Here is a 14,338-nt window from a genome sequence, read left to right as displayed (position 1 = left end):
GGTAACCTCTTTCTATTAAGTGCAAAACCTGCTCCTAATTTTGCACTCCCTCATCTGACACTATGAAACCTGACTCTGTAAGTATTTTATTGACCTACTGGCAGGAGGAATGGCACCTTAATTACAAATTCCACACAAACCTCAGATAACTGAAGAGAAGCAAAAAAGTTTGCATTTTCTGATATGTTCTTCAGTCTCTTTCTTTCATATGGTGACAATCCTGAAAAATCATCCTATGAAATTACAACAAAAAGATTCCATTACTTTACATAATCTTTAACAAAAGCACTCAGATAGGTGTTTCATTCTCTGCATGTATACTTTCCTTCAAATTGCACCCCCTCTATTCATTTCATGCTATCTTACCAAATAGTACATAATTGTTGCTGAATTGGATATTGAATGAAAGTTTGAATTTGGGATAATCACAAAATATTTGTATGTCTTCCCAATTAAAGAAGAAATGATCTGATATTAGGAATCTAGTAATATAACCTAATAGCAAATTATTTCCTAGTGGCCATTAATTGTACTACTACTTAAAAGTTATTTTTTACTAAACAAAAACCTTCCAATAGACACAGCAGAGTGAATGAATGCATTTGTCTCTACTTTCTCCTAAAAATCCACTAATATAACAGTGAACTGATAAAAAAAAATACTCAGAGATTTGAGAAGATCATGTAATCATGAAATAAGAGCAAGATATTATAAAAAGAGAAAATTAACAAAACAAGAACGAATAACAGAAAATTTTTAATCAACGAAAATGCTTAAAGAAAACTTAGAATGTAAAACAAAAAGAAGAGATCAACACATGGACAGAAAAAGGAAACTAGAGAATCAATCTTGGAGATCCAATCTCCAATCAATAATTTGAGAAACTGTGAAGAAACTGAAAGCAATTATTAGAAATATAATACAAGAAAGTTTCTCAAAACTGAAGACAAGAGTTTCCAGATTAAAAGAGTCCAAATGAGGCCAGGCACAGTGGCTCACACCTGTAATCTTAGCACTCTCGGAAGCCAAGGCAGGAGGATTGCTTGAGCCAGGGGTTGGAGAATGCAGTGAGCTATGATGATGCCACTGCACTCTAGCCCAGATCACAGAGAGAAATTCTATCTCAAAAAAAATAAAATAAAATAAAAGATAAAAGAAATTCAAAGGAAAATGGTAAAAGGAAGGTCAAGAAAGAGTAAAATGGTCCAGAATGAGGTAAGAAAACGAAGGACCCCAAGGAGTATTTCATGAGGGAAAAAAAAAAATGAAGCCATTTGAATTCTCTGAATTATATAGAGAATTTTTACAACTCTGATAAAGCTTAGGCTGTACCTAATAAGGATGTGGTAATGGAAAGTGTGGGGTACATGTGTGAAGAAGGTGGTGTAAAGTGAAATAAAGCTTCATCTTCACAGTAAGTCAATAGATAACCGGGAAAAAAAAAGAAGCTAATAAGTCTGAAACTGTCCTTTGTCTGCTGAGCAGTAATCAGAAACAAGGAGGTATGTGGAAGGAAATTTGGGGCTGCTTTTGTGTATACATATATGTGTGTGTATATGAAATTACCTGTATGGAATTATCCCATATGGGATAATCTGACTTACCTGTATGGAATTATCCCATGTGGAATTATCTGACTTAAACATTTGTGTACATGAATTACTTTGATCAGAATATTTTCAAACACACATGAAATAATAGTGGTAGCAAAGGTAAAATGGGAAAGGTTATATTGTTTTTTTTTTTTAACAAGTTACACTTTTATTTTTCAGAAGCAAAAATGACAAGTGTCAACTTGCCTTTGTAAAAAATGATAAAGATTATCAGAGTAATAGGCTATCTATCTCGCAGACAGTAGCCTGAGAAAGACTACTTTATAGCTCTCAAAGAAAGTCCTATTAAATAAGTCTCAGAATTATATACTTTTAACTAAATCAACAAAACAAAAATAACCACAACAAAATGATCTAGAACTCATGAAGTGGTACGTGAAGAAGGAAAAAGGAAAATCTGGAAATCCACATAGTGGGAATTCTCTATTAAAATCAAAGTCTCAAATCTGTTTCTTTTTGAAAATATTTATGGATATAACTGTAATAGTCTTGTAATTCTGGTTCCATAATAATCTACAATGTAACTACTTCCATCTGAAGGTCCAACAATCTGCACTGAAATAAGAATGAAATCCATTAGGCTCCCAATTCCACAAAACCCTGCAATGCAAAACTTTAACAAACCCAAGGCAGGGTATCCAAGGTAAAAATCAATCTGTTCCCAACCCTCCAAGAAAAAGAGACAATGCAACTGCCACTTTATATGATTAGCCATTTACATTTCAGCAAGATACGGGCTTGAGAAAACCAACTTCATTTCCAGTAAAATGTGTTTCATTGCCACTGAAATCCTTACAAGTTATGTTGGATGCTAGAAAACATGGAACATGAGTTGTGTAGTTTGTACAGTTAACTGGTTCCTGCGTAGCAGTTTATTTTTGGATCTTTACAGGTATATCCTCCCCTTCTGAGGTTCTAGCACTTAAACAACTCCTTGCCACCAACAGCGGCTGTGGCGACAGCTCCCCAAGGTCCCGTGGTGATTGATATGAGCCACAGAACACTGAGGAACTGGGTGGCAAGGCCCCCAGAGCAGCCAGCCTGGAGGGCCAGGCAGCTGCCATGTTGGAGATGGGTGTAACCCTCCCTAACCGTCACCCCCAACAAAAGGTGATATTTGTCATCCCCTTTAAAACTGCTTCTCAGAGAAAAACATCACCATCTTGAGAATCTCTTTCAAAACTCTGCATACAGAGATAAAAGGAACAAACTTAGATGATTCTACTTACCACAGAAGAAATTAAGAAAATGTATTAAGAAAAATCACTAGTTCTTTTGGAAGAGGCATGGGTAATTCAAATTATAGTCATCCCTCAGTATCTGAGGGGGATTGGTTCCAGGACACCCCTGACTTTGAGGACTTTTGTAGTATTTGCATATAAACTATGCATATCTTCCTGTATACTTTAAATCATCTCTGTTTATAAAACCTAGTATGATGTAAATGCTATGTAAATAGTGTTATACTGTATTGTTTTTTACTTGTATTATATTTCCTATCCTAAGTTGGTTGAATCCATGGATGCAAAGCCTGCAGATATAGAGGGCCAACTGTATTCTCAACATCACCTACCTCAAAAACTTGCAACATCAAATAGAAAACAAAGCAAATAACATCAGAAAAAGCAGACTCTCAAAGTAAACCTATTACAGGAAATAGAAATTTTAAAACTCTAAAATCCACAGAAGTATTTCAGAAGTTACAGCATCCATAAAACAAGAAAAAGATGCTGTTTAGCCTGAGCAATGTAGCAAGACCCCATGTCTACAAAAAACAGAAAAATTAGCTGGGCGTGGTGGATGTGCCTATAGTCCCAGCTACTCAGGAAGTTGAGGCAGGAGGACTGTTTGAGCCTAGAAGTTTGAGGTTGCAGTGAGCTATGACGATGCTACTACACCCTAGCCCAAGTAACAGAGCAAGACCCTGTCTCAAATAAAAAGGGGTGGGGTGGGGGGGCAGGATGCCGTTTTTTAAAAAATTTTTTATTTATTTATTTTTTGAGACAGAGTCTTGCTCTGTTCCTTGGGCTAGAGTGCCGTGACATCAGCCTAGCTCACGGCAACCTCAAACTCCTGGGCTCAAGCAATTCTTCTGCCTCAGCCTCCCAAGTAGGTGGGACTACAGGCATGTGCCACCATGCCCGGCTAATTTTTTCTATATATTTTTAGTTGTCCACCTAATTTCTTTCTATTTTTAGTAGAGATGGGGTCTCACTCTTGCTCAGGTGGTCTTGAATTCCTGACCTTGAGCGATCCTCCCGCCTCGGCCTCCTAAAGTGCTAAGATTACAAGCGTGAGCCACCGCGCCCGGCCTAAAAAATTTTTTAAAGAAAAATAACTTGAATTAAAAATATGCTGATACCACAAGGTCACATACTGATATACTGTATGGTTCCATTTATATAATATTCTCTGACAAAAATTCATCTGACAAAATTATACAGATGGAAAACAAATTAGTGGTTGCCAGGGGTTAGGCATGGTGAGAAGGAAGTGGGTGGGCATAACTATAAAGGGGTAGCCTGAGGGAGATCTTTGAAGAGATGGAATTGTTCTGTATCTTGATTGTGATGGTGGTTACATGAATTTACACGTGATAAAATGATATAGAACTATACACACACCTTGTACCAAAGTGAATTTCCTGGTTTTCATATTGTAATATGTACTTATTATACATACTAATATATACTATATACAAATTCCTTATATACTAATATAAGATGTTTGCATTGGGAGAAATTAGGTGAAGTATACATGGGACCTCTCTAAACTATTTCTGCAACTTCCTAACAATCTATAATCATTTCAAAATGAAAAGTTTAAAAAATTATATGCTTCTCACAGCCAAAATCATACTTAATGGTGAAAGACTAAAAGCTTTTTCCCTAAGATCAGGAACAGGACAAGGATGTTCACTCTCACCACTTCTATTCAACACCATACTGGAGGTTCTAGCCAGGATGATTAGGCAAAAAGAAATAAAAGGCATCCAGATTGGAAAGGAAGACATAAAACTTTATTTGCCAAAAAAACACCTTTATTTGCCAATGACATGATTTTATGTATTAAAAAACCCTAAAGAATACACACACAAAAATATTAGAACTAATTAACAACCTCAGCAAAGTTGCATGATACAAGATGAATATCCAAAATCAGTTATATTGTGTACAGTAGCAAGGAATAATCAGAAAATGAAATTAAGAAAACGACACCATTTACAATAGCATCAAAAAGAACAGTGTACCTTGGAATAAATTTAACCAAAGAAGTGCAAAGCTTGTACACTGAAAATTACAAAATATTGAATGTAATTAAAGCAGACCTGAATTAATGGAAAGACATCCCATGTGTTTTTTGTTGTTCGTAGTATTAAACTCCAGACTTTATTAGGATGCCATTAGTTTTTTCAGTAATGTCCTCTTTCTGTTCCAGGATCCAATCCAGGGTATCCACAGCATTTAGTTGTCACGTCTTATCAGTCTTTTGTGGCCGTGAGATAGTTTGTTCAGTCTTTAGTTGTTTTTCATGACCTTGAGAGTCTTGGGGAGAACTGGCCCCGTATCCTATTAAATGTCCCCTCATCTGGGTTTGTCTGTTGTTTACATGATTACTCCGGGATTACGGGTTTTTGTAAAGAATGCCACAAGGATGAAGTGCTCTTCTTATCACATCGTATCAGGGAGTACATGATAGCCACGTGGTACCACTTATGATATTAACCTACATCACTTGTTAAGGTAGAGCTTGCCAAGTTTCTCCAATGTAAAGCTCCTATTATATTTCCCTTTCTCTACGCTGGTCTTTGGAAGTAAGTTGATAAGTCTAGCCCAACCTTAAGGTATACGGGATGGAGCAGGGGCATCAGTACCACCTCCTAGAAGGGGGAGTATTTACATTATATATTATTTGAAATTCTTCAAGGAAGATGTGTCTTCTCCTTCTCATTTTATTTACTTGATCACTTATTTATTAATATATCAATATGGACTCATAGATATTTACTTTATACTTTGGGTTATAATCCAATACTGTATCATTTATTTTGTGGCTCAAATTGTTCCAGCTTTGGGCACTGAGAGCTCTTTCAGGCTGGTTCCTGTGTCCCTTTGACATGCTTCTTTCCCTTTGTTTTTTGAGCACTTCCTTAACTCCTGGCACTACAAGATGCTCCAGGTTCATCTTGTATTTTCCCTGCCCCAGCCCTAAAATCAGCCATTACTCCAAGGTGCCCTAGTTTATCACATTCTTTTGAAAGTCACTGATAATGGCAAATCCAATTTCTTTATGGGTGGATTTAAAAAATATATTAACAACCAAATGTCATTTATAATCATATCTGGTGAAACAGATTAGTAATCAAGTGCATTAAATCACACCTTTTGGCTGGGCGCGGTGGCTCACGCCTATAATCCTAGCACCCTGGGAGGCCGAGGCGGGAGGATTGTTTGAGCTCAGGAGTTCAAGACCAGTCTAAGCAAGAACGAGACCCTGTCTCTACTAAAAATAGAAAGAAATTGGCCAAACAACTAAAAATAGAAAAAATTAGCCGGGCATGGTGGTGTGTGCCTGTAGTCCCAGCTATGCGGGAGGCTGAGGCAGGAGAATCACTTGAGCCCAGGAGTTTGAGGTTGCTGTGAGCTATGCTGACGCCACAGCACGCTAGCCCAGGCAACAGAGTGAGACTCTGTCTCAAAAGAACAAAGAATAAAAAATAAAAAATAAAAATCACACCTTTTGTCAAAAACTGTGTGACAGGAAGTCAGTAGCAATCCAAAGCACTGTCATGGTTGAGAAACAAATCAAAGCCAGAGTTCCTTTAAAAAAAAAAAGTATTTAATATTTCCCAATCACTTTAGTGTTTGTGCATAAAATAATCTGATCAGCTCTCTGCTTTTGTGGGATGAACTGAACATGAACATGTCACTGAGTGTAGCATTCTCTTCACTTTTGAAATGGGTATTTTTCCTAAGTCTCAGTGATGTTGAGGCTTTCTATGGCAAATATTGACGCATTGCTTCTGGATCATAATAGAAACATCATGTTCCATGATCAGTTACTATTTTTCTCAAAAACTTGTGTGCTTTTTCTTTTTACAAACCTCGCTTAAAAATATCAGAGCAAACATCAGGGCCTTTTAGTTTAAATTCATCATTGAAAATCCTTGGCAAGTTTTCACAGAAATTTCCCTGGTGTTCTCAAGTTCTCTTCCATCTGAATGTAACACTTCAGCCATCATGCTCACAATCAATTATCAAACACGTTGATCTTTTCAGCATTTCCACTGCTCTTGTGAGTGACAAGGCAGGGCCTTTGTGTTCCACCATGGAGCCAACTCCAGCCTTCCTGAAACTTTCCATGACAATCCACAGTAACTCTTGTCTTTGGCATCTGTTCTTGGCTTTTTCTCCAAATGCTCCTTTTTAATATGTCAAATGTCTTGCTGGCCCCTTTTTTACTTTATGCAAAACTTGAGACTCTTTGCTTCTTAAACTGTTGCCATTTTCACTCAGGCATGAAGCCACATGCACTTCCTTCACCCTGTGGCACAGGTCTGCCCTTCAGCAGCCTGAAGTGAATTTATCAGGAAAGCAGCTGGCTTGGAAGATGCAACGAAGGCCAGTTTGCTAGAGCTGCAGCTTCAAAGTACCAGACACTGGTTGTCTTAGACAATAGAAATTCATTGTCTCACAGTTCTGGAGGCTAGAAGTAAGTCCCAAATCAAAGTGTCACATGTTTGGTTTCTTCTGAGGGCTGTGAGGAAGAATCTGTTCCAGGCATCTCTCCTAGCTTCTGGTAGTCTCAGATGATCCTTGGCTGGTAGATGGCCATGTTCTCCCTGGGTCTTCACTTCCCTCTATGCGTGTTTGACATCCCATGATCTTGACTGGAAGACTTAATGTTGATAAAACGGCAATACTTCCCAATTGATCTACAAAGTCAATGCAATCCCTATCAAAATTCTGAATGTTATTTATTGCAGAAATGGATAAGATGATCCTAAAATTCATGGGTCCCAGAATAGCCAAAACAATCTTAAAAAAAAACTAAGTTGCAGCACTCACACTTGCCAATTTCAAAACTTATTACAAAGCTACAGTAATTAAAACAGTGGGGTACTGGCCTATATTCCATATAGATCAATGGAATAAATTGAGAATCCAGAAATAAACCTATACACCTATGGTGACCAATTTTCAACAAAAGGTATCAAGACCATTCAGTGGGAAAGAACTGTCTTGCCAACAAATGATTCTGTGACAAATGGACATCCACATACAAAAGTATGAATTTGGACCCCTTCTTCACACCATATAATTAACTCAAAATGGATCAAAGACCTAAATGTAAGAGCTGAAACTATTAGCACAAAACATAGTTGTAAATCTTTGTAACCCTGAATTAGGCAACGGTTTCTTAGACATTATACCAAAACACAAGCAAGAAAAGAAAAAACAGATATTGAATTTCACCAAAATTAAAAACTTTTGAATGTCAAAGGACATTATCAAGAAAGCAAACATGCCATCCACAAAATGGAAGAAAATATGTGCAAATCATATCTCTCATAAGGGTCTAGTATCCAGAATAACAAACTCTTACAATTCAATGATAAAAAGACAACTCAATTTTTTTAAATGGGCAAAAGACTTAAATAGACATTTCTCCAAAGAAGATATACAAATGATCAATAAGCACATGAAACAATGCTCAACATCCTCAGTCATTAGGAAAGTGCAAATCAAAACGAAAATGAGGCCGGGCGCGGTGGCTCATGCCTGTAATCCTAGCTCTCTGGGAGGCCGAGGCGGGCGGATTGTTTGAACTCAGGAGTTCGAAACCAGCCTGAGCAAGAGTGAGATCCCATCTCTACTAAAATTAGAAAGAAATTAATCAGACAACTAAAAATATATAGAAAAAATTAGCCGGGCATGGTGGCGCATGCCTGTAGTCCCAGCTACTCGGGAGGCTGAGGCAGGAGGATCGCTTGAGCCCAGGAGTTTGAGGTTGCTGTGAGCTAGGCTGACGCCACAGCACTCTAGCCCAGGCAACACAGTGAGACTCTGTCTCAAAAAAAAAAAAAAAAAAACACCAAAATGAGATACCACTTCACATCCAATAAGATGGCTATAATCAAAAAAATTGAGAACATTATGCAAAGTAAAATAAGCCAGTCACCAGAAGACAAATACTGTATAATTCCACCATACAAGGTAACAGTAGTAGTAAAATTCATAGATAGTAAGTAGAATGTTGTTTGCCAAGGGTCAGTGTGAGGGAGGAATAAGGAGTTGTCTAATGGGTATAGTTTCAGTTTGGCAAGATGAAAAGAGTTTTGGAGATTGGCTGCACAACAATGTGAATGTACTTAACGTTACTGAACTATATACCTAAAAATGGTTAAGATGGTAAATTTTATGCTGTGTATACTTTACCACAATTAAAATTTTTCTAATATTTAAAAAAGACGAACAATAGCAAGTACTGGCAAGGGCATGGAGAAACTGGAATCCTCACACACTGCTAATGGGTATGTAAAATAGTATAGCCGGTTTGGAAAACAGTTTGGCAGTTCCTCAAAAAGTTAAACAGAGTTACCCTATAGCCCAGCAATTCCACTCCTATGTATATACCCAAGAGAACTGAAAACATGTTCATGAAAAATCTCATATGCAAACGTTCAAAGCATCATTATTCATAATAGCCAAAAAGTGGAAATAACCCAAATGTCCATCAACTGATGAATGGATAAATGTGATATATCCATACAATGGAATGTTATTATTCATCCATAAAAAGGATTAAAGTACTGATACATTCTACAACATGAACAACTCTTGAAAACATTATGCTAGGTGAAAGAAGCCAGACACAAAATACCACATATTGTATCATTCAATATATACGAAATGTCCAGAATAGGCAATTCTACAGAGACAGAAAGTAGATTAGTGTTCTCCAGAGTTGGAATGGGGAGGAGGGGGTATTGTTTATGACTGCTAATGGAAATAGGCTTTCTTTTTGGGGTGATGGAAATGTTCTGGAAGTGGATAGTGGTGATGGTTGCACAACCTTGTACATATGCTAAAACCCACCAAACTGTATACTTTTAAACAGTAAATTTTATGTTAAGTGAATTATATCTTGATAAAAAATATATATGTTGATGACAGAAATAGGATATTTGTATAGTTTCAAAGTATCTCCCCCCAAATATTTAGTAATTACGAAGGAAAAAATAGTAAGTTTACAATGCAGAATCCTGCCAGACACCACCTTAGCCAAGTGATCGAGGTGAACATCACCAGTAAAATAAATCAACATCATGTATACCCTGATATGATGCACTGAGGAGGGCACAATCATTTCCGTGGTATCCTTCCCAATGATGCAAAACCTTAATCTAATCATAAGAAAATATCAAACAAACCCAAATCGAGGGGCATTATATAAAATAACTATCCAAGGACATGAAAGACTGAGGAACTATCATAGATCAGAAGAGACTATAGAGACGTGACAAGTAAATACATTGTGCAATCCTGGACTGGATAATGGAATAGAAAAAAGACATCAGTGGAAAAACTGCTGAAAGCCTATTAAGTTCTGTACTCTAGTTAGTAGTATTACACCATGTTAATTTCTTAGCTTGGTAAATGTTCTATGGTTATGTAAGATATTAACGTAAAGGAAAGCTGGGTGAGATATATACAGGAATTCTCTGTACTATTTTTGCATCTCTTCTGTAAGCCTGAAATTATCTCAAAAATTTTAAAAATGAACTGCTAAGAAATGCTTTATAGGCTGGGCACGGTGGCTCCCGCCTGTAATCCTAGCACTCTGGGAGGCCAAGGTGGGCCAATCATTTGAGCTCAGGAGTTCGAGACCAGCCTGAGCAAGAGCGAGACCCCATCTTTACTAAAAATAGAAAGAAATTACTTGGACAACTAAAAATATATATAGAAAAAATTAGCCGGGCATGGTGGTGCATGTCTGTAGTCCCAGCTACCTGGGAGGCTGAGGCAGAAGGATTGCTTGAGCCCAGGAGTTTGAGGTTGCTGTGAGCTAGGCTGACACCATGGCACTCTAGCCCAGGCAACAGAGTGAGACTCTGTCTCAAAAACAAAAAAGAAATGTTTTATGAAATGAAAGTGTTTAATAGAAGGTCTGGGAGATAAATTTTTTTTTTTTAATTTTGCTGTCAATCCTGTACCATGTCCGGGCCAGGTGAGGCTTCCCAGGTTGAGTCAAATTAAGCCACGGGCTCCATGGGAGATAAAAGTTTTTAAATTTCCCAGAAAATAGAACAAAATCCTAGACTTGCAGGCTAATACTTTTGTCTGTGATGTGACAAAAGTCTTCCTTCATTCGGGAAGACATAAGCTTATAAACTAAATACTGTTCCTAAAGCAAGGTACCACAAAGCTTTAGTCACATTACTCCAAAAAAATAATGAAAGGGAAGAGATTAAAAGAACAAAATATTCTGTAAAAAAATGTTATATCTTATAGTTTGTCCTAAGAAAATGTGTGCTGGGCATTTATGACTCTGCTTGACCATCTCCAGTGCTATAGTACTCACTACTTCATGTTCTAATTTCTGCTCCTATTTCCTTACAGCAAACGAAAACCTGCTTTATATTTACCTCGTATACTCAGAATCTTACAGTCTAAGAGGCCAAAGAGATCATCTAATCCAGTGGTTCTCAAAGTGTAGTCTCGGACCAACAACATCAGTGTCTCTAGGAAAGCGTGTTAGACATATAAATTGTATGCTTCAACTCCAAAACTTCTGAATCAGAAATTCTGGTGGTGGAGCCCTGCAATGGAGTTTTAACAAGCTCTCCAGATAATTCTGATATAGGCTAAAGCTGAGAACCACTGATCTTATTAAATCCCTCACTATGTAGGTGATTTGCTTAAAAGAACAAGGTTTCTTAAAAGCGGTCATGCCCAGAAGCTAGGCTCCCAACTCTAAGTCCAAAGTGCTTAATACTTACCCCATGCTGTCCCACCATCAGCCCTAGTTCTTACCTCTGGTACAATAAAGCATAAATAAAATTCCTATTTCATAACAATAACTCCTCAATTATCATATCTCCCTTTCCCTAGTACCATTTTCTGTTCCCCTAGTTCCAGCAATCTTTTGTCATGTGGTACGTACGGTTTCATCTTGTCCTACATAAAATTTGTCACTTTGAATGGAGCACAACACTCCTGGTAGACAGTAGAAGCCGAAAGAATTAGAGACCTAATTCCTTAAACTGATTGGAACTATTAAAAGGAACTATTGTGTTTCTCAGGTATCTGCTCTGTCATTTGTCTTCTTTTATATTTAAAAGAAATAGTATTCAGTATACCAATACAATCAATTAATGATGGTTTTCCTACCCTGATATCACAGGTCAAATACCATATGTCCCTTCTGGTATACTGTACATGTCAATGTAAGGCACCATAATGTATGAGTAAACCCAAAAATACATGCAATAATTTTAGAGTAGGAAAAGGGGAAGCAAAGTCAATACTCTCTTTGAGACATCAAAACCAAGAGCAAAATTAACCCAAAGAAGTTATTTCTTAACCATTAAAAATAATAAAATTTCAATTAAACTTACGTTAGATGATAATTTGTTTGAAATAGAGAGATCCTTGATAAACTTAGCTTATCAGAACTTCAAATTTCAAAACAGTAAGAAAATTAGAACAAACTGCTAATTAAATTCTTACCAGGCCTGGTGTGGTATCTTCATCACTGTCTCCATCCTGACTGCTTTCCATATCAACACCGGGAATCACAGTATCGGAATTGCTATGTTGTGGCTTGTCACTTTCGGTATGAACATCTAAGAATGATTTTTGCAGAATGGACTCTGCCTTGGAAGACGTGGCTTTCATCTTTGGAGTTAAAATCCTTCCGCAAGTTTTTTTTATTTTAGTCTTATACTTTTTACGGGCCACTTTGTTATTAGAATTCTTTTCTATTAGGGATTTGGAGTACTTAAGTTGGTCTAGATTACTGAGTGAAAAAGGGACAAGATAAACCTTAGCTGTTTTTCCTAAAAGTGTAGCCTGCACTGGTCTCAGAGATACATAAGCGATGTTTTGGTTTTCTTTATATTCATTCACCTATTCAGGTCAATAAAGAAAAACAGAGTATTAGAATCCCAGATCCTATGCCTCTTCCTACAATGTTTCCAACAGATCTGCATAAACAAATCCAATCCCCAAGTCATAATGACAACATAAATCCAAATCCATAGCCTGTAAGGAAACTTTTTTCCCCTCCAAAATCTAGATATGTAATTCACTAACCTGAATAGAATTATTCATTTACTGGGTACATTTCTTGCCCATATGAGTCTGACAGACTAATAATGACTAGCATTTATATCTGAATAAACGACCCCAACTTTCAGCTTCGGATTTACTGGAATTGTTTAAAGAGTATGAAGCTGACAATAACTGCTGCAAAAGCAAATGCAGAGGGCTGGAGAAAGGGGGTCCCACATCTGATGCTGCCACTATTTCTAGGGCTACTGATAAGAATCTTACTTAATGCTGAAGGCCTAGTTTTTCACAGAGGAAAATCAGGGCAGGGATCCCCACTTATCCCTGGTGCCAGGTTGCCCGTGCCCTCCTGGGCCTGTGCCCGGCAATATCCCTCACAAAAAAATGCGGCAGGAGCATATGGGAAACGTCAACCCCGTTTTTCACCTTCAGCTGGAGTCGCTGTCTGGATTCCGCCTTCTCGGCCGCTGCGCCAGACCCCGACATCTTTCTGCTATTTAGCAGCCGGCGTCTTCCCGCCAAGATTGTGGCGCGAGGCCGGGAGGGGCGGAGCCCGCAGGGCGAGGGAGGCGGAACCCCGCTTCAATCGCCCGCGGCTTAAGAAGACCGCCTGACAGCCTTATCCTGAAACTCGTATTCTTTAGGGATATTGTGGGACCGAATCAGCGTTTTTACCTTGGATCCGGTGATTTTGATGGTGGTGGTAGTGAGATCTCGCTTTGAAAAACACTGGCGCTTGTGCTAAGGAAAAACCTTGCAATGTTAGATGCGTAAGGAATGGAGATAAAAGAAAACCAAAATTAACATACAGCCTTTGCCTGGCATACTGCTTCCTTATAACTCCACCATCAGAAAATTATGCCCCGTTTTGCTACCGTATTACCTTCTTCCTAGGAAGGAAAGCATTTTGATTTTTTTTTCCAAGAGCTTATAACTTATGCTGGTTTAAATTTCACCTGACCATCTGCCCACCTGTTACCTAAGGATCCTAACGGTGACCTTAAAAGGCCCAAAGCCTAGGACAAAATTGTGAATCAAGTAATTTGCGTATCACAAAATAACAAATAAGGTTTTAGGGCATTGTATTTCTGTAGTCACAGCCATATTAAACCTTTTTTTTTTTTTTTCCTATTCTCTGGGCTGCCATGGGCCAAAACAATTGCCTTTCCATCAGATTTACTCCCTCTGGACAACATAATTTTTTGTACTGGTAAATTCATAATATAAAATTCTGTCTACTCTTTAAAGTTCTTTCTAGCCCAAAACTGCTTCCTTGGTTAAGTGGATCCCCCACTTTTCCTTGCTTGAGACTTGCCTAATTTAATTTCTTCTCCCAGCTGAGGCCCAATTCTAGAACAGGTAAAATAATTTGAGAGCTAATCATACCATTATAATAGCGCCTTCAAGGCCATCCATGACCTGATACCCGCT

General features: G+C 37.8%; 1 protein-coding gene and 1 pseudogene across 1 annotated transcript in view; both read right to left on the bottom strand.

Annotated features, from left to right (window-relative positions):
• The window catches only part of WDR76 (WD repeat domain 76), a 54,199-nt gene extending 40,806 nt beyond the window's left edge, over nucleotides 1-13,393 (bottom strand). Inside the window, exons 1-3 of the mRNA XM_012649140.1 lie at nucleotides 13,334-13,393; nucleotides 12,347-12,745; nucleotides 141-233 (exon numbers count right to left, since the gene is read on the bottom strand). Coding sequence (XP_012504594.1) covers nucleotides 141-233; nucleotides 12,347-12,745; nucleotides 13,334-13,393 — 552 coding nt within the window. The remainder of the gene's footprint in view (nucleotides 1-140; nucleotides 234-12,346; nucleotides 12,746-13,333) is intronic.
• Nucleotides 2,080-2,677, bottom strand: LOC105814145 (annotated as a pseudogene).
• Nucleotides 13,394-14,338: the final 945 nt, after the last annotated feature.

The sequence above is a fragment of the Propithecus coquereli genome, unplaced genomic scaffold (assembly GCF_000956105.1).
Source record: "Propithecus coquereli isolate 6110/MARCELLA unplaced genomic scaffold, Pcoq_1.0 Scaffold3, whole genome shotgun sequence".
NCBI classification, from domain to species: Eukaryota; Metazoa; Chordata; class Mammalia; order Primates; family Indriidae; genus Propithecus; species Propithecus coquereli.
The sequence above is the reverse complement of the archived record's forward strand: the minus strand, read 5'-3'. Positions and strand labels throughout refer to the sequence as shown.